This window comes from Ailuropoda melanoleuca, chromosome 17 (genome assembly GCF_002007445.2).
Source record: "Ailuropoda melanoleuca isolate Jingjing chromosome 17, ASM200744v2, whole genome shotgun sequence".
NCBI lineage: Eukaryota > Metazoa > Chordata > Mammalia > Carnivora > Ursidae > Ailuropoda > Ailuropoda melanoleuca.
Window position 1 is genome coordinate 1,894,984 of NC_048234.1, and position 18,762 is coordinate 1,913,745.

An 18,762-nucleotide genomic window follows, 5' to 3' on the forward strand; every position below is an offset into this window, starting at 1 on the left:
ATTGCAAAAACAGATGATATCATTTCTCCCCTGAAATCAGGTCCTGTATTTACAGTCTAATGTTACATAGTTTACAACGCCATGTCTGTATGTCCGACTCGTCCTCAAGGAACAAAGAGAAATGTCTAGAACCCCGTGCCGGATATGGGCTCCAGACACTCCTGCGGCAGGACAGAGGTGCTACCCTCTCCACTGACTGCAATTTGAACTACGCTGGCCCAGAAGAAAGGAAGGGGATGAAATTATTCTTAGGTTTAGAAAAACACTTTCACAAGTCTTTCTGGCTACAAAATGTAAGGGCTGCCCCCCTGCCCCCCTGGCCCCGGGGATAGCTAGTGAGGGAAGCTTTGATCAAGAAATTCAGCTGCCCTGCGCGGAGAGGTCACGGGAATGTGGGAGCCGGCTGCTGCTGGCACGGAGGACAGGGTCTGGGAGCCTGGAAGAGGGGGCGAGGTAGGCCTCGGGGTGCTCATGGGGCAGATGAGGACTTCCCCACTGCAGAGGGCCAGCCAACATCCAGCCCTTGGTCCTTCCTGCAGCACGCAGAACAGAATGGCCATCGTAAGGAGAAAAAAAAAATTAAGAGGTTTAATTCTCCATATTGAAAATATGAGACTGCTCTCCTGTGCCCTTGTCTGAGAGCATTTACGTTAGAAAACGTGTCATTTTATGTTCTTTCTCTGTCTCTTTGAAATGTGTGTAAATCTTTTTAGAAGCTAAACAAGCCTCTTGTCAGCTTTATGATCCAGGAAGGTCTTTCCCAAGGGCCTGGGATCCACCTCTTTGAAATGTCAACATCAAAGGAGATAGCACCCCTCTCTCCTCGCTTCTGTGGGAGCCTAGAAGCCTAACCTAGGTGGGCTCCTTGCTGCAAGTTGCAAAACCGCCTCCCATCGCAAAGATACAAGAACTCTGTGTTTCTTATGATTAAGCCTAGTAATAACACAGATGCTCATCGATTACCCCGTAAAGTTAGGATGAACGGTGTGTGACAAAAGGTGCCATCAAGCCTCTTACTGTTAATCTTGAGAGCCTGTGTGTCGTGGGCTGCACCTGCCTGGCTGTATGGAAGGGGAAGATTTCCTTCTGTCTCTGCGGCCTCTTAGCAGGTTGCCTGGCAGGCACATCACATTCTGGTTTAACACAGCTTCAAAAAGAAAACTGTTTCTTTCTCCCTACCTTTTGTGGAGAGGTTTCTCTGGGCTGGGAATTTTTGTTTTTAGTTCTATTCCCCCAACATAACGCAAGTGCTTAAAAAGGAAAAGGAAAAAGAAAACAAGTGAGAGGAAGGTTCTAGAAGAGTAAGACCCCTAGTGGGAGTCTGGGGTCTTTGGGGGGACCCGGAGAAACAGTGCATGGTAGGGGAAAGCAGAGGGATTTCTAGGAGGGATGCAGACATTCAAGTGGAAATTGTTTTCTATCTGTAAACAACAGAATAATAGCAGATAAAACATAGTGGCATCAGCTAAGTGTTTTTAAACATATTAACTCACTTAGCATATGCACTAACTGGGACTATTCTCGATTATTCATTCCGCCTCTGCCATGTGACCCTGCAGTGCACTAGACAGAGCAGAAAAAGGAGTCACAAAACAGCAGGGAAGCAGGTTGAAGGATGGACTGATGTGGGGAGTAGATCTGAAACAACCTCTCTTGTAGGCAAAAGTGACCTTTTGGGGTCTGTGTGGGAAAGGTCAGATCTAGCTACTACATAGGATGGGAATGTGAGCCATTTCATTGGGTGACCCCCAAAACTGGAGGAACTGGGAGTTGGCCAATGGCAGAGACACCCAGTCCTGAGCACAGAGGATGCAGGGAGGAGTGGCCCTAGAAACAAGACAGGGAATGGCACCCTAGTAAGGACCAGATATTCTGTGAGGTTGGGAGGCTGTCACGCGGGTCTAGAAGCCCTCTTATCCCCAATAACCAACACGCCAAATCATTTTGAGGGTCGGTCTCAAGAAAGCAGATTTACCTTGCCCTACCCTGGCCCAGGCCACCAGGGATACCCTGAGAACCAAACGTTCACAGTGACCTGGAACACGATCTAGACAGGGACCTGCAGGAGGCTTCCTCAGATTCCTTGGGCCGGGGTGGGGGTGACAAAGCCTGAGTCCTGAATCATCCTCCTAGTGCTTACAAAGTCCCTAACCAGCACTGGCCCCTAGTTTCCTGCCCTTAGAGCCACGCAGGAAATAGCTGGGAGGAGGGGGGCGATAAGGACAACAGGGCTGATGAAAGAAGTGGAACTTAAGGCCTAATAAAAGCTGCTTACATATAATTTTTAGGAGAAAACAGTTCTGGTAGGGGAAGAACGCAATGGGTCAGTGAGACAAGGACAAATACAAAAGAATCTGGAACATACTGCAGGGTCAGGGGCTATGTTCACCTGGCAAGGACAAAGGTCATGGGAATCACCCTTGTATCCTGGGTTCCTACCTGATTCCACAGGGCACCCTAACACCTTAGTCCCTAACATTTTCTGCACCCACTGAACGTGGGACAAAAGGAGCTTTCACTGCCCTGTTAGGCCTCTCTGTTTCTGGCATTCCTAGGGTCCCAAAGCGGGACAGAGGGGAGCAAGCCTTTCAGCTGCTACTTTTCCAGGTTCTAGGGAACCCCTGGTCATTTCCTGCAAGACGGGGCCCCAGTACAGTAGAAATCAGGAACCCAAGGCCTTACTGGGGCACTGCGGGTCGGTCTACGGGAGCCCAGCACTGCCCCCCCAGGCCAGCCTTCCCCAGGTGCCAGCCCAGAGAAGGGCACCCCCTCCTCCTTTGGAAGACCCGCTCGGCCTCTCTTTCTCCTGCTTTCCCAAAGGCCTGGATACTCATCCTTGCTCCCTCCAACCCCGAGGCGCTCGGGGGCCCGACCCCCCCTCCCCCAAACCCCAGGCGGGGGGGAGGGGCGTCCAGAGAAGCCCGAGCGCCTGCATCCTCTCGGCCCCGCCCAGGCCGGGACCCCTCTATCTTCCGACAGCTACGCCCCACCCGGGGCAAGGCCCTGCCGAACCGCCGCAGGTTCGGGCTAGTCTGGGGCGGGGACTGGGGAGCGCCCGAAAGTCGTGAGGAGGGCGGGGACACAGACCAACTTTAAAGACCCGCAACTACCCGAAGGCGCCTCGACAGCCGCTGGCGGCCCCGGGCGATCCCCACAAGCGCGCAGGACCCGGCTCCCGCGCCCGAGCTGCCGGGGGCGCCATGGGCCGCTACCGCATCCGCGTGGCCACTGGGGCCTGGCTCTTCTCCGGGTCGCACAACCGCGTGCAGCTGTGGCTGGTCGGGGCGCGCGGGGAGGCGGAGCTGCAGCTGCACCTGCGGCCGGTGCGGGGCCAGGTCAGCGGCCCGGAGCGGGGACCCCCGACCTTGGTCCAGCCTGGACCCGCGGCGGGAGGGCGGCGGGGTCGCGGGCGGTGGGGGGACGAGGGACAGCGCGATCGCGCCGGCGGGGACTTGACGGGGCGGGGAGAGGATCCGGAGTCAGGGCCCGGATCTGGAGCCTGGGCTCCAGCCCCTCCTCCCGCGGACCTGGTCCTGGCAGCCTCCACCGCTTCCCCAGGTGACGCCAGGGCCAGTGTCAATGCGGGATCAGCGGTGCGGCCAGAGGCTGCTCAGAGGGCGCAGACGCGGGGACAGCTCAGGGACGGACCGAGGTCGAGGACGTCGTGCCCCGCGCTCCCTCGTCCTCCCCAGGCCTGGCGGCGCAGGTGTCCGGAGCAGGCAACAGGTGTCTCTGGAGGCCTTGGGCAGCGGAGGCTCCGCAAAGTCGCCCCCGACTCGCACTAAAATGGCCTCTTCGGGGTCCCAGCTGCTAAGTGTCGCGGGCTGTGGTCCCCACAGGAGGAGGAGTTTGAGCGCGACGTCCCCAAGGACTTGGGGCCCCTGCAGTTCGTGAAGTTGCGCAAACACCACTCCCTGGTGGACGACGCGTGGTTCTGCGACCTCATCACCGTGCGCGGCCCGGGAGCCTGCGAGGAGGCCGCCTTCCCCTGCTACCGCTGGGTGCAGGGCCAGGGCGTGCTGAGCCTGCCCGAGGGCACCGGTGAGGGCGGGGCGGGGACGCGGGGGCAGCCACCGGGAAACCGCCGGTTGGGAAAAGTGGGTGCTGGGCAGAGGAGGTGGGGACAAGACAGGGATCAGGGCAATGTTCCACAGTCGCCAAGTTACACCCAGGATAAAGGGCTGCCAGGGAGCCTGGAAGGGAAGGTCGGGATCTGGAGACGCCCTCTTCCAAGAGGGGAGGGGCCTGGGGTCGATGCGATGATGGAAAATGGGAGAGCAAAGAAAGTGGAAAGATCTGTGTGCTGGGGGCACAAGTGAGGGAGGGGACTGTAAGGACAGCATATGCAGCAGGAGATGGGGACCCCTGAGCCAGTGGCAGCTAAGGGAAGAGGATAAACGGTATGAGCCAGGAGCCCGAGAGCGGGTCTGGTTGAGGAAGCATGAAAGATGCCTGCGAGGGACAGTGAGCACCCCAAGAGCGGGATTGGGATGAAAGAGGACAGACAATACAGAATTTGTTACCATGGGATACAAGAGATAAATCCGGAGACAAAGGAGGGCAAGGACAGTGAGGATAGAAATGTGGAAGATATGACTTTGACACAGGCGAGAACAGAGGAGAGCAGGAAGACGTCAACAAGGACGGACTGTGATGGGAAGTCTAAGCAGGCGAGCTCAGGTAGACGGTACACGCAGCTGTTCCGCAGCAGCTTTTGAGGACAGTGGAAGGTGTGACAGGTGAGGTTCAAGACGTGAAGTGAGCGAAGCAATATACGGTAGAAATAGGTGTGGTCATATGGATGATGAAGATTTTATCAGCTTAATGAGGGTGATTAATCCAACCATAGCTATTGATGAAATAGGATCAAGTAGGGAAAGGCAAATGAGGGAACAAGAAAGGGTGACAAACAGGAGGTTTTTGTCTCAAGGCAAGGGATGAGTGCTGAGATGAGTGAAACCAGGAATGCCAAGTTGGCAAAGGTGGGATGCGTGTGTCTGGGCCACGGACAGAGTGAGGCACAGCGAGAGACAGAGAACAGAGCAGGACTGAGCACTTGGGCTCTGAGCAGAAGGAAGAAGAGGACATGCAGAGAAGAGCACAGGACCGCACATAACTGTGCGTCAATCATCTTAATGTCCCCCCAGCACGCCTGGCAGGAGACAATGCCCTGGACGTGTTCCAGAAGCATCGAGAGAAAGAACTGAAGGAAAGACAAAAGCTGTACTGGTGAGCACGGGCCCACGAGCTCCCTAACAGTCCCCCCTTCCCGGGCGCCACCCCCTGTGCTGACCGACACACCCTCCCTGAAGCCTGGTCCCCCTCTCCTAGCTGGGACACCTGGAAGGAGGGGTTACCCCTGACCATAGCTGCCGGGTGTCAGGACGATCTACCTCCAAACATGAGATTCCACGAGGACAAGAGGCTGGACTTCGAGTGGGCACTGAAGGCGGGGTGAGGAAAAGCCTGGGGCTTACAGGGGAAGAGGGCCGAGAGAGCCAAGAATGATGGTGACAAGTGAGGGGCTACGGGGTCAGCGACTGGGTCCATGTCTGCACGCTTGTCGTAGGGCGCTGGAGATGGTCCTCAAACGTGTCTACACCCTCCTGAGCTCCTGGAACCGCCTGGAGGATTTTGATCAGATCTTCTGGGGCCAGAAGAGCGCCCTGGCTGGTCAGTGGTTCCCCAAGGTCCCTATACATCGCTGAGCGCCCCTTTTGATGACCTGACCTTCACCCTGCAGTCCCCCACAACTCCTGCCCAGCTGAGGCCTTAAGAGGTCTGATCATCTCATAGAGGCCCCCAGAATGAAAGGCCAGGGGCTGGCGACAGGGTGGTCATGTGCCGGAACCTCAGGGGTAGGGCCTGGAGGACAGGGACCTCTGGGCTGTGATAAATGCCCCCTCCTACACTCCACCTGACCCCACAGAGAAGGTCCACCAGTGCTGGCAGGACGATGAGCTTTTTGGCTACCAGTTCCTCAATGGCGCCAACCCCATGCTGTTGAGACGCTCCACCTCCCTGCCCTCCCGGCTCGCGCTGCCCCCGGAGATGGAGGCACTGGGGGCCCAGCTGGAGAGAGAGCTCCAGGTACTTCCCCACCCTGTGTCGTTCCCCTTGGCTGTGTGGGGAGGGACCAAAGATGAGTCAGGGGAAGGGAGTTTGTGGCCACCCACCCTGCCTGGGCGCAGATTCCCGTGCTGGAAAAACCTAGGATGACAACGCGCATAGGGGAAACTATGAGGACCTCCCAGGATGGAGGGCAACCGGATGAATTCCCAGGGCATAGGTGGGGCCAGCGATGTTAGCAGGGACGACATTCGCTAGCTGCTATCCATACTCCCAACACCAGCATCACGGCAGGGGGAAAGGTGAAGGGGGTGCCGTCGGGGTGGAGAGCGGGGAGGTCTCCTGGGTTTGGAAGAGAGAAGCCGGCTGTGAGCACGCGGGGGGGTGTGCTGGATTCGGTGGCAGCGGTAGTGAGGGGCTCTCTGGGGATTACTCAGCAGGACAGGAGAGGAGGTTTGGACAGGAAGGGGAAGAGCTCAGTTTGCTGAGCGGGTGGGGGCCAAACACAGGGAGCAACCACGGAGGGATGCGGGCAGGACGGGACAGCTTCCGGTTACCTGCACCCCAGACGGGACCCTACGCAGGCCCGGTTCTGAACCGAGATACACTCCCACACATGCTGCAGTGTTTGTTCGCGTCTATAAAATGAGAGGCGCGGGACCAGAGGCTCCCGTCCTGCCAACAGGACGCTGGTACCGACACGGGATGATGGCAAGAAGCTGGACAAATGTCTCCCCCTTTGCCCTGGCCCTGGAGGCCTCCTTTCACCTCTAACCACAGGCACGTTCCTCCTCTCCCCAGAACCGTTCCCTGTTTGAGGCTGATTTCATCCTGCTGGATGGGATTCCCACCAATGTGATCCGGGGCGAGAAGCAGTACCTGGCCGCCCCCCTCGTCCTGCTGAAGATGACGCCCAACGGGAAGCTGCTGCCCCTGGTCATCCAGGTGAGGCGCCCCGGGCATCCCCCGCCCCCCGCCGCTCTCTGTTCGCCCCAACCTCTGCTCCCAGGGATCCAGCCCCTGCTTCTTGGCTCCCAGCCACCCTCACACCGTGAGACCTTTCTCTTGTCGCTGTTTGCTTGCAGTCTGCTTTCCCCTGACTCACCCAACTGGAAGTTCTTGTTCTGCTCCAGAGTCATAATGGCCTTTGGGATCCTCACCCCGTACCCGCTGGANTTGGGATCCTGGTTCTCAAACATCAGAGGGCATCGCAATCACTGAAGGGCTCGTTAGCATATGTGGCTGGGTCCCACTGCCAGACTTTCCGATTCAGTGGGTCTGGGGTGGGGACTGAGCGTGGGCATTTCTAACAAGCCCCACAGTGCTGCTGCCGCGGGCTCAGGAACACACTTCGAGAAACACTCTAATCTCTCCGCAGCCTCCGAGTCCACACACCCACCATCGGATGAGTCCCTTTCCCCCCCCGCTTCTCAGCAGTTACAAGTACTGTCCACTGTCTCAGCCATCCAGCTTCCCTTTCCCACTGCCCATCCTTGCTCGGACCCCGTCCTGTTCCTCCCAGCCACTGGCAGCATCTCCTCCCTGGAGCCCCCACTTTGACGCTCCTGCCTTCACCCCCTTCATCAGGGCGCTGGCACGGCGCCACCGCTGGCGAGAGGCAGGGAGGGAGAAGGCCTCAGTCCTCGTCCTGGATTGTAACCCCCCAGGAGCGGCAATCTTCCTCGCTCATCCACCAACCCCCCACCCCGAATGCTGAGCAGGAGGTCACGCATACAGCAGAAGTTCAGTAACAGCTTGATTTCATGTTGCAGATCCAGCCTCCCAGCCCCAGCTCCCCCACCCCGCCGCTGTTCCTGCCCTCAGATCCCCCATTCGCCTGGCTCCTGGCAAAGGCCTGGGTCCGAAATTCCGATTTCCAGCTGCACCAGCTCCAGTATCACCTGCTGAACACTCACCTGGTGGCCGAGGTCATCGCTGTGGCCACCATGAGGCGCCTCCCGGGGCTGCACCCTGTCTTCAAGGTACACGCGCCACCCTCCCTGTCCCGGTTCAGACCCCAGAGAGAGGAAACAGCCCGAGAGCAAACAATATGGCAACAACAAACAATGTTTCTGCCAGTTTGTGAAAGCAAGAGGGGAGACGAGAAGGAAGACTGTCTACCCCCCGAAACTTGTATGTTCGTTCAGTCGAGTCATTCAGCGTTCCTTCCAGATGTCTTACTGAAGGGGCCTCCTGCAATTCTCAGAGAGCTGCTGACCTAGCAACGGGCCTGGAGGCCAGCGGGAATGTTGTTAGTAAAGCATCAGCTTTGTCCCTGCCTTAGGAGCTTCTCCATGTAGCCAGACAGACAAGTGATGCCCGTGAGAACCATCCCGAGAGCAGTATCTGGAACTAGAAATCACAAGAGACAGCCTGCAAACACCACAGAACTGACGGATAATGTTCTGTCCCAACTGAGGAGTTTGCTAAGTAGGAACAGATCAAAAGGCAAGGGGAACACCGCAGGAGACAGGTGGAGAAAGACATGCATTGGCAAGGTGGCGATCTGGAGGAAAAGGAAGAAGAAATCAAGGACTTGGTCGGGGGTGGGGTGGGGGGCGGACAGCAGCTGCAGCGCACCCGGGTATCAGGTGGAGAAAGGCCAGAGGTCCACGATCCTGCCGCACCCAGGAGCCCACGAGGTGGGGGTGTTGTAATGACCTAGAAATACTGACATTTGATAAAAGGGTGAGTTGAGTATCCACGGCGAGGCAGAAGGCGGCAAAATAAGACTTGTAGTTGCGTAAAAATGTCCTCAACGTCTTGATGACACTTCAGGCACAGGGACGAGAAGGCAGAGAAGGGACAAACCCAGGGTAATTGTCAGAAACAGCACAGTCAGGAGGGGAGCCAGTCCGGAAGCAAAGAGGAGAAATATAGGCAAGACAGGCCCATGAGTTTCAGCTGGGGGTTTCAGCTGGGGCTCCCCGACCCACCCCAGCCTGGCCACTAGCAGCAGTGGCCCCCCGAGTCTAGGATAACACACACAAGAAGGAGACCAGTGTGCGCCTCGGGATCGTGGATTTTAGGGCTCTCGGGGTGCCCCTGCGTCACCACCTTCTGGAATAAGTTAGGCTTCTATTCGTGCTCACGATCCCCCGTCACTAGGTCAGCCCTATCCCCACCTATGTCAGCTTTGTCCCATGGCAGACGGCTGGGCTGCTATCAGCCCCACGGGAGAGCGACGGCTGCTTGTGGCACAAAGGTTCCGTGCGCAGGCAGGCTCCGTGCCCTCATCTCTAAACCGGGGCAGCGGGAGCTCCACGGTGGGGTTGTGAAAGGACAGAACCACAGAACACGACGGCGTGACGCCGGCTAACAGCTATAAGACTCCTTAGTTCTCGCAATGACCATTCCTGTTATGAGGGGTTGTTGGTCCTCAGGTATCCGCCCTGCTCCCGTGGACTCTGGGCTTTCTAGGACACTCGGCGTCTTTCAGGAACTTTCTGAAAAGGTTCAGCCCAATGTGAGCTGCCTTCGCATCTTGACCCCAGAGGCACCATCTGGGTCCTTCCCCGTGCGCAGCACCTACGGCTCAGATAAATGCCAACACCGCACGCCACCTGCACCAACACTGGCTGCAAATGAGACAAAACAGTCTGAGGTCAAAGAAACGCCTGTGAGGGCCAGACGGCCTTCTTTAATAGCTAATTAAAAGCCATTTGTTAAAGCTATTCAAAATAAGGGACCTGACCGCCCAGCTGGGGGTGGGGACAGGCCTGACTGTGTCAGCAGGAGGCTAGGTAGGGCTCCTCTAAGAGACTCAGGGCACCCGCCCCCAAAAGGTGCCTCGCACCCCCAGTCCCCGACAGGGAAGCGGCCAGAAGGTAGAGGTGGGGCTTTGCTAACAAGCAGAGAGGCTAATTTCGGCTGTGAGGATGTGAGGGTGTGACGGACAGAAGCATAAAAGTAGCTCAAAGGGCTGGTTCCTGAAGGACACCCACGTTCAAGGTGGGAATACAGATAAATGGCGACAGCTCCAGTGCGAGGGGCTCCGTGGGTGCTCAACAGTGGGCGCACTGCAGCCCCCGAGATGGGAGACCCCGTTATCACCCTCAGTCAGCAGATGAGGGGAGACATAGGAAATGACAGATTAACGCTCAGAGGCTCCACGACCCTGGACGAGCACCGAAGTGAGTGCTGAAGTATAGACGGAAAGCCAGGTCAGCCTGGCGCCAGAGCCCGTGCTGGGCAGGAAAGAGCAGGAGAGGGAANGCCTGGCGCCAGAGCCCGTGCCGGGCAGGAAAGAGTAGGAGAGGGAGCGATCGATTGGAGCAGCAGAAGACAGGCCCGGCCAGGCAGGGGCAGCGAGCAAAGCCTCCAGAGGGGAGAGGGCCCCTGGGCTGGGCGCCACGCCCCATGACGAAGGACCCAGGGTGGCCTCCCTAACCACCCCCTCCGACCTCCCCCATCCCAGCTCCTGATCCCACACACCCGCTACACCATGGAGATCAACACCCGGGCCAGATCGCAGCTCATCGCAGAAGGAGGAATATTTGACCAGGTAAGGAGGTAACTAGGGCGTTGGGGGCAGGGCCGCTCACCATTTAGCTCTCCACGACCCCCTGCCACTTTCAGGATCCCAGAGCGACCTCGGGGAATGTCCTGGCCCTTGAACCCATGAGCCTGGCCCTCCCACCCATGTCCGTAAATGTGCACCCCACCTCCGAGCCCCTTGCACTCTGCTCTGTGGTGTCCGGCCCGGCCTCTCACCTCTGTCCTCGCAGGCGGTGAGCACGGGCGGAGGGGGCCACGTGCACTTGCTGCGTCGGGCCGTGGCTCAGCTGACCTACTGCTCCCTCTGTCCTCCTGACGACCTGGCTGACCGGGGCCTGCTGGGAATCCCAGGTGCCCTCTACGCCCACGACGCTTTACGGCTTTGGGGGATCATCGCCCGGTGAGTGAGAGCGGCCGCTGAGACAGGGCGCGGCGCCAGGGACGGGGCGCGCGGGGCTCTGACCTGAGGTCAGCATGGGCCAAAGCCCACATGGACACCAGACAGGAGGGGCAGGAACTCAGTCCTGGGGCGAGAAGGAAGAGTCAGGAGGAGTGAGGGGGATCTGAAGATGGGGAGACTGAGCTAGGAGGTGCGGGGAGCTAAAGCCGTGGCGGGTAAACCGCTGGGCTGGTCGGCGTCGGCAGGGAGTTTGTCAGGAAGAATGCCTGTCAGCCACGGGCCCAGAATCCTTCAGACGTTTCCTTCCTTTCTGAACTAGTGTTTAGAAAGAGCCAGGCAATGTGCCCAAAGACAAGTCTTGGGAGATCTGTCCCCAGATGCACTGGGAGTCAGCTGGGCGGAGGCCGCAGGGAAGGGGTCGAGGTTCTCCTCTCAGGAAGCCCCCCTCCGCCCCCCTCTGCACAGGTACGTGGAGGGCATTGTCCACGTCTTCTACCACAGGGATGACGTCGTGAGAGGGGACCCGGAGCTGCAGGCCTGGTGTCGGGAGATCACTGAGGTGGGGCTGTGCCAGGCCCAGGACCGAGGTAGGATCCCTCCGCAGGCACGGGAGCCCCTGGGACACTCTGCCCAGAGCCCTTCTCGGTCCGCCCCTCTGGGTTCAGGACCCAACCCCTCGTCAAACCCCCGTCCCCAGCCACGCACGAAGCATCTGAACCCCACTCCCACCTCCTAAGACTCAAGGCAATTCTAGATACCCGGGGGCTGTCCTCCTCAGAGACCCTGGTCATCGACCTCTACTGCCACCCCAAGCCCCGGTCACAGATGACCCTCACCCGTCATAGCATGGGGCCCAGCAAGACCAGAACCACAGCCAGGGAGGGGCTGCCCAGGCCCTGCTGGGGCTCCTGTTCTCCTCCTGGTGGTCTGTTTTCTGGCGGGAGGACAGAGATAGACGGGAAGAGCTTCCAGCAGAGCCCAGGATGTCCCACGCCGCTTTCCCTCCCTGCCCCATCTGCCTGCTACTGTCCAGCACACACGCGCACGCACACACACATGTTCTGGGCGCACTGCACATGTCCCAGACTGCCCCAGCACGCACTCTGGCGCGAACTGGAACCCCGTGTACAGCCCCTTGGGGCCACATTCCTGGGGCCACTCGAGCCTCCCCTCCCCTCGGCCAGGGTCTAGCCACCACCTGGAACATCCCCGCCTGCATTTTAACCTCCGGGGAAGGAAGAGCCTTTCTTGAGCTCCTGCTAGGTTCATCCTCCCCTCTCCAGCACACACGACCCACAGGGGCTGCTTTGGACCGTCCTCCGGGTACTGCCCCTCACACATCATGCCACACTTCTGCCTCTGGGGACAACTCCAGACATTAATGGCCAGGTCCCGGGGACGGCCAGCAATAAACCAACACCCACACTCACCCTCCCGGGCCCAAACTTTGTCCTGGACACCTCAGAACTGTCCCTTAGGTCCCACAGGCCCCCGGAAAACCCTTCCTCTCTCTCCCCACTCATCTTCTCCCCAGCCACTATCTACATTTGGAAAACAAAAAATAAACATTCACATGTCAGCTTTAATCTCCACCAACTGCCTTTCATCCTCTCTTCCTCCACCCGCCTCGGTTCTCATCGCGCACTTTGCCTAATTTTCCCAACAGCCTTTTTAGAGGAAATATGCTAAAAATTAAAAACAGCTTGAGAGTGGCAGTCAGGAACCCAAGTTCAAGGTCAGCCTTTCCTCTTCCCCAACTGTGTGATCCTGACAAGCAGTTGTATCTCTCTGGTCTTTGATTTTTTTTTTTTAATCTATAGAAAGGGAGTGATTATATTTGCTCCACTTAACCGACAGGATTAGTGGCTCTGAGTCACCACTTCCACTGCAGAATCAGTGGCCCGAGATAACCTTTGTGGAAAGCCTCTCTTGGCTGTGACACTATAAATTCCTGACTTCCCCTGCACCCCACCTTATAACTCAGGCATGTATGATCCCCTGTTCAGGAATAGGAGGAAATGTCCCTAAATTCTTAACTACTTTTTGAGGCAGAAGGTATTCAATCACTCAGACTTTTCCAGGCCCCAACCCTTCCACAATAACAATAATTATTATATACCGAGCATTTGTTACGGACTAGGTGATTTCAACACATTATCTCATTTATAAGGTGAGAATCATCCACGTTTTACAAGCGAAGAAATGAAAGTTCAGAGAGGTTAAGTAATTGGCCTGAGACACTCAGATTGTATTGCTTGAACCTTGAATTGAAAGCCAGGTCTAACGCAAATATATTTGAATAAATAAAGAAATGAAGAAACAGCCATCAATGCCAACATACAGTTGACCCTCAAACAGTTGACCCTCAAACAGTGTGGGGGGGTGGGGGCGCCGACCCTTCCCCACACACGTCGAGCTGTCAAAAATCTGCCCACAACTTTTGACTCCCCAAAAACTTAACTTCTAAGAGCCTACTGTTGACTGGAAACCTTCCCAGTAACACAGAGTCGCTTCACCCCTATCTTGTATGCTGTATGCATCATATACTATATTCTGACAGTAAAGTGAACTAGAAACGAGAAAATTATGAGGAAAACCATATGAAAGAGCAAATACATTTGTGTACCATACTATAAAAAAGCCACACCAAAATGGACCCATGTAGTTTGAACCCGACTAGTATAGACATCACATCCCAAGACATCTGCCTTCATTTCTCTCCTCTCACACAGGAGCCCCTAAATCCTGTTCCTTTCTGCCAGGTTTTCCCGTATCCTTCCAGTCCCAGAAGCAGCTCTGCCATTTCCTTACCATGTGTGTCTTCACATGCACTGCTCAGCACGGGGCCATCAACCAGGGCCAGGTAGGACAGCCGAACGCCCAGGTCCCTGAAGGCAAGTGTCTGGACCTTGGGATTCCTAAGGGAAAGACAGGGGTTCAAAGCATAAGTATCAGGATCCTAGGGTTGCAGTTTCTTCCCCCAGCTGGATTGGTATGCCTGGGTTCCTAATGCCCCATGCACAATGAGGATGCCCCCACCCACCACCAAGGAAGATGTAACAATGGCCACAGTGATGGGCTCACTACCTGATGTCCGTCAGGCCTGTCTTCAAATGACCATCACGTGGCATCTGGGTCGCCGCCAGCCAGACATGGTAAGAGGGGACGCTGGGGAAAGGGAAATTACAGTTGGAAGGGAAACACCATAGTGAGGGGCTAGGCGCTCTGTGCTTTTGCCTCTGGACTAGAAACTGGCAGATCCTTTGTCCTTTCCTAGGTGCCTCTGGGGCATCACAAAGAAAAGTATTTCTCAAGCCCCAAGGCCAAGGCTGTATTAAACCAATTCCGAACGGATTTGGAAAACCTAGAAAGAGAGATTACAGCCCGGAATGAGCAACTCGATCTGCCCTATGACTACCTGAAGCCCAGCCGCATAGAGAACAGCGTCACTATCTGAGGCCTGCAGCACCCCCACCTGCAAGACTTCAGATCAGCTCCGGTACTAACACTCCCATCTTGAATGTCATGGTTTCCAAAGTCTCTGCCGCTAAGGCTCTATTTTCCCCTAAAGGGCCAGAAAAATAAACATTTTAGGCTTTGTAGGCTGCACAGTCTCTGTCACCACTACTCAACTTCCCCGATAGAGTACAAAAGCAGCAACAGACGATATGAAAGTGAATGAGTGTGACCGTGTTCCTGTAAAACTTTACTTATGAGCAATGAAATCCGAACTGCTCGTGTCACAAAATACTCTTCTGCTTTTGGTCTAGTCAACTGTTTAACCACGCAGAGAGAATCTGTGCTTTGCTAGAGGGACAGCATGGGCTGTGGGCTGGATCTGACCCTCAGGGGCAGTACTGGCACAGGGCTACCCTCTGCTAGCCTGAGGCACTGACCCTACTTGCCGAACATCCAGAGAATGCTCTGCGGTGGGACGGGGAAGATTTCTTGCATAAATCAACTACCTCAACTAATTCTCCTCTCCCACGAGCTAGACTTCCCGCACCAGGGGCCAACGTAAAACTTCCTGACTCTGTGCTTTGGCAAGTTCCCTCCACCTCGTTCCCCCTCGTCACACACCGACCCCAAGAATCCTAGAGTAGGAATGGTGCTCCTGGGCAGAACAAAAACCTGCCATCCCAGGATGGCTTCCTTCCCCAGGCAGTCTCAAGCAAACAGGACACGAAATTCGTCTCCCAAGGCCCCTTTTCCCAGTCCCTGTAGTAGTAACTTGGGGTCTATATGTGTTTTCCTGGATCCAAGTTCTCTGTCACAACCTGTTTAGCAACAATGTGCATAAAATAAAAGGAAAAAATGCCACAAAGTTATGTTCACTGCTGACCGTGTCTTTGTGTGGTTCTGGGGTCTCGGGATCCAAATGGCCCCTTTCGATTATGCTGTGATCATTGTCCTCACTAGAACGTGGACAACAAGCTCGGGGCAAAATGGCGTTCCTCAAACACCCTATTTCCCTAAGTAATTATTACAAAGCTGCCTCTCACCGGTGAAGTCTACAAACTTTTTCTTTGGAGAGGGTGACCTATTCGTATTTTTAAAAATCTTGTACCCGGGGCGCCTGGGTGGCACAGCGGTTAAGCGTCTGCCTTCGGCTCAGGGCGTGATCCCGGCGTTACGGGATCGAGCCCCACATCGGGCTCCTCCGCTAGGAGCCTGCTTCTTCCTCTCCCACTCCCCCTGCTTGTGCTCCCTCTCTCACTGGCTGTCTCTATCTCTGTCGAATAAATAAATAAAATCTTTAAAAAAAATAAATAAAATAAATAAAAATCTTGTACCCTCCCTTATTCAAAGGGCCTATAATCCATTTCCTTGGTTTTCAGTAGGGAAGCAAAGTGACATTTTTGTGCACTCACTCCTCTCTCCGACGCATTTGGCAAGACCGCTCACCCTCACAACTTGTTCACTGGGTCAGCTCCCCCTTCACTTTTCCTGGATTCGGCCTCCACAACTATTCAGCTTTCTATGCTCGGTGACAAAATGTTACGTCATGAAGCAGTCCCGGTGCTAGGGACCCGTGGCAATTTTAAAGGGTTCTGGCCAGGGCCGGCTGCACGCTCGGCCTCGGCCTCGGGAAGGGGCTCCTACTCTCCCTTCACTGTGTCGGAATATCTCTGTTTCAAAGCAGGGATGAGAAGACAGGAGACGGGGGCGTTCCTTCTCGCTGTAAATCTCCATGTCTCACTTACCATGCCCCCATCACAGGACACCACCCGACACTAAGGTATCTGAGCGGAAAATCGAAGAGCTCCAATCCTCCGCACCTAAGAGCCCAGCGCCAGGGTAACCAGACGGCCGCCAGAGCTCCTCCCTTCCTGGGCCCGGCGGCTGAGGGTTCCTCGTCACGTGACTTGCCCGGTTAGGTCACGTGACGTGCTGGGTCCTTCCATTCCAGCCTGGAGGGGGGTACACAAGACGCGGGAGGCGTTGGTCCTGCAATACCGCGCCCCAGCTACGTGAGTCCTAAGGAGTTCCTGAGGGGCCGCTTCGACCTCACGGACCCCCTGCCCCCGCCGGAGATCCGGGAGGGCCCAGAGGCCCCCGCCATCTCCTCCCGGCGCCCCCCCCCGGCGTGATAGTTGGGGCCGGAGGCCACGCCCCCTCGGCGGCGCTCCCGGCTGCCCGTCCTCCGCGGCGCGAGCCCCCAACTCCTGTTCGCTCTCCCCGGGCTCAACCGGGCCTTCCTCTCGCCACCTTCCCGCTCGGCCCGCGGCTAGGCAATCCCCGACCCCTTTCTTCATGGCGTCGCTTCTGTGCTGTGGGCCCAAGCTGGCCGCCTGCGGCATCGTCCTCAGCGCCTGGGGAGTGATCATGTTGGTGAGGGGACCGCCCGGCTACGGCCGGACAGGGCCCGAGGGGCCCCCGTGTTGGAGGGCTGAAAGGCTGGGAGACTCCGGGCCTTAGAAAGCAGCAGGCAGCCTGGAGGGGGTGGTTGATTAGCCGCTGGAGAACGAGACAACTGAGATTGAGAAATGGGGAACTCGAGCGGGGCGGGGGTGGGTGGGAGCTGGAGCTTGGAACGGGAGCCGCGGCTGGTAAATCTGGAGACCCCACAAGGTAAGAAGGAGAGGAGCTGGGCTCTTGAGAGGTGCCTGCGCCGAGTGGAGGGCAGTGGGAGCGCTTGTTCCCGAAATGGGCAGCTGGGGCCTTGTTTCCCCAGGATGACCCACCCCACTCTAGCAAGAAACCCTAAGAAGTGCTGATGTCCCCTGACCCCTTCCTCCTTGTCCCGTGATAATGACGCTTCTGGAGAGGAGGGTAGTCTGGTTTGCTCACTGTTCCTGTCCTTCTACCAGCCGAGTCGTTTCTTTGACCGGCTCACTCCCTAATCCTGGTGATTGAGTCCGAATCCAGCAGCAACCACCCCAATCCCAGCTCGTTCTGGTAGCTCCCAAACCCAGATGTTGTGGCAACATTAGAAGTGGGAGGGGCTTAGAGAGCGATCAGGTTAGGTGCCTGGGTTCAGCAAACCTATCCGTTGCCTCTTTTCAGATAATGCTCGGAATCTTTTTCAATGTCCATTCCGCTGTGCTAATCGAGGACGTTCCTTTCACCGAGAAAGATTTTGAGTAAGTAGTCAGGTGGGAGAGGCGGGGCTGGGGGCAGGTGGCAGGGGGCTGAGGCTGTGAATTGTAGGGGGGGAATTGCAGGTGGCGGGGATGCTTGGGCCCCGGGGCTAGAGAAGAATGCGAGGAGCTTTTCTCCTTAGCGCGCTCGGGAGTCAGGCCTCGGCGGCCCTCCTAAACCCACCAGTCCAGATGTGGCTTCTTAGGTATTTTACGTGACCGTCCTGTGCCGCTGTCCCCCTCCCGCCAGGTGGATGCGATCCTAGAACTCATCCCTTACGGTTAGGAGGCAGTTTGAATAATACGTGTAAAAAGCGCTTAGGATGGTGCCTGGCACCTAGAGCCCAGGAAATGTTGGCCGCTCTGAATGCTCCTGACACTTCTCTACCTAATCCCCACCCCCAGGAAAGACCCTCAGAAAATATATGACCTTTACGAGCGAGTCAGCTACAACTGTTTCATCGCCGCGGGCCTCTACCTTCTCCTCGGAGGCTTCTCTTTCTGCCAAGTTCGGCTCAACAAGCGCAAGGAATACATGGTGCGCTAGCGCATCGTCTCGTCTCCCCGGTCCAGCCCCCTCCTCTATTTAAAGACTCTCCCCACCCGCTCACTGCCCCACTCCCGTCCCCATGCCGGCGCCCTCGGCGGGACTGGACCCCTCGTTGTCCGGCGCCCGGCCCCCGCAGAGGGAGGCTGGGGCTGGCCGTCCCCTGTCCCTCCACAATAAAGCGAAACTGCCCTCCTGAGCCGTGTTGTCTGTGCTCGGGTCCGGGGGCGGGCACGGGGGCTGGAGACCGGCCTCCCCGCCGCGAGTCCCGACCCGGCGACGGAAGTGGAGTGAAGCCGGGACGGAAGTGAGGCGGTGTCTTGCACTGTGGGCCCTCGCTTCGCGGACGCCGCCGAAGCCGCCGCAGCGGGCGAGGCGGGGAGCGGCCGACGGGGAGCGGCCGACGGGGAGCCAATCGGCTCCGGGGAGGGGCGGGACTTCCTGCGCGGGGGCCCGAACGGCTCGGTCGCTGGGCTCCGTGGTCCCCGGCTAGGCGGCGGCGGCGGCGGCGGCGACGTCTCCTCCGTGGGGAGGCGCGCGGAGCCATGACGTCAGCGTCCACAAAGGTTCGGCCTCGCTCGCGGACAGCGCTCCCTGGCGGCCACGGGCGGGCGGCCCCCCACCCCGCTGCGGGCGGCACCGGCTCTTCCGCCCGGGGCGGGGGGCGG

At 57.3% G+C, this 18,762-nt stretch overlaps 3 protein-coding genes and 1 long non-coding RNA gene across 7 annotated transcripts in view; 3 read left to right on the plus strand and 1 right to left on the minus strand.

Annotated features, from left to right (window-relative positions):
• The first annotated feature begins 3,055 nt into the window (after window positions 1–3,055).
• ALOX12 (arachidonate 12-lipoxygenase, 12S type) lies at window positions 3,056–15,285 on the plus strand. Of its 3 annotated transcripts, none has more exons than XM_034646867.1 (15): window positions 3,056–3,335; window positions 3,559–3,726; window positions 3,840–4,041; window positions 5,148–5,229; window positions 5,332–5,454; window positions 5,570–5,673; window positions 5,930–6,090; window positions 6,871–7,014; window positions 7,842–8,051; window positions 10,487–10,573; window positions 10,797–10,966; window positions 11,432–11,553; window positions 13,729–13,829; window positions 13,951–14,121; window positions 14,244–15,285. In XM_034646867.1, the coding sequence occupies exons 1-15, from the start codon at window positions 3,201–3,203 to the stop codon at window positions 14,421–14,423; spliced, it is 2,160 nt and encodes a 719-aa protein (XP_034502758.1). In that variant the 5' UTR covers window positions 3,056–3,200; the 3' UTR covers window positions 14,424–15,285. The 3 variants fall into 3 exon arrangements, with proteins under 3 accessions (XP_034502758.1, XP_034502759.1, XP_034502760.1); XM_034646868.1 differs by having other exon boundaries at window positions 11,468–11,553; XM_034646869.1 differs by lacking the exon at window positions 3,559–3,726.
• On the minus strand, window positions 13,778–16,328 carry LOC117796936. The gene is made up of 3 exons (XR_004621672.1): window positions 16,171–16,328; window positions 14,054–14,134; window positions 13,778–13,884 (listed from the first exon to the last, which is right to left on the minus strand). It is a non-coding gene; the product is annotated as an uncharacterized LOC117796936 (long non-coding RNA).
• A 131-nt stretch (window positions 16,329–16,459) lies between these two features.
• RNASEK (ribonuclease K) lies at window positions 16,460–18,293 on the plus strand (the record flags this gene model as incomplete). The annotated part of the gene is made up of 3 exons (XM_011231350.2): window positions 16,460–16,798; window positions 17,474–17,550; window positions 17,953–18,293. Coding segments are annotated over 3 exons (558 nt in total), but the record flags the coding sequence as incomplete, so codon positions are not given.
• A 148-nt stretch (window positions 18,294–18,441) lies between these two features.
• Window positions 18,442–18,762, plus strand: part of C17H17orf49 (chromosome 17 C17orf49 homolog) — a 2,905-nt gene continuing 2,584 nt past the window's right edge. For both annotated transcript variants that reach the window (XM_034646872.1, XM_034646875.1), the window contains exon 1: window positions 18,442–18,660. In XM_034646872.1, coding sequence (XP_034502763.1) covers window positions 18,640–18,660 — 21 coding nt within the window. In that variant the 5' untranslated portion in view covers window positions 18,442–18,639. The remainder of the gene's footprint in view (window positions 18,661–18,762) is intronic.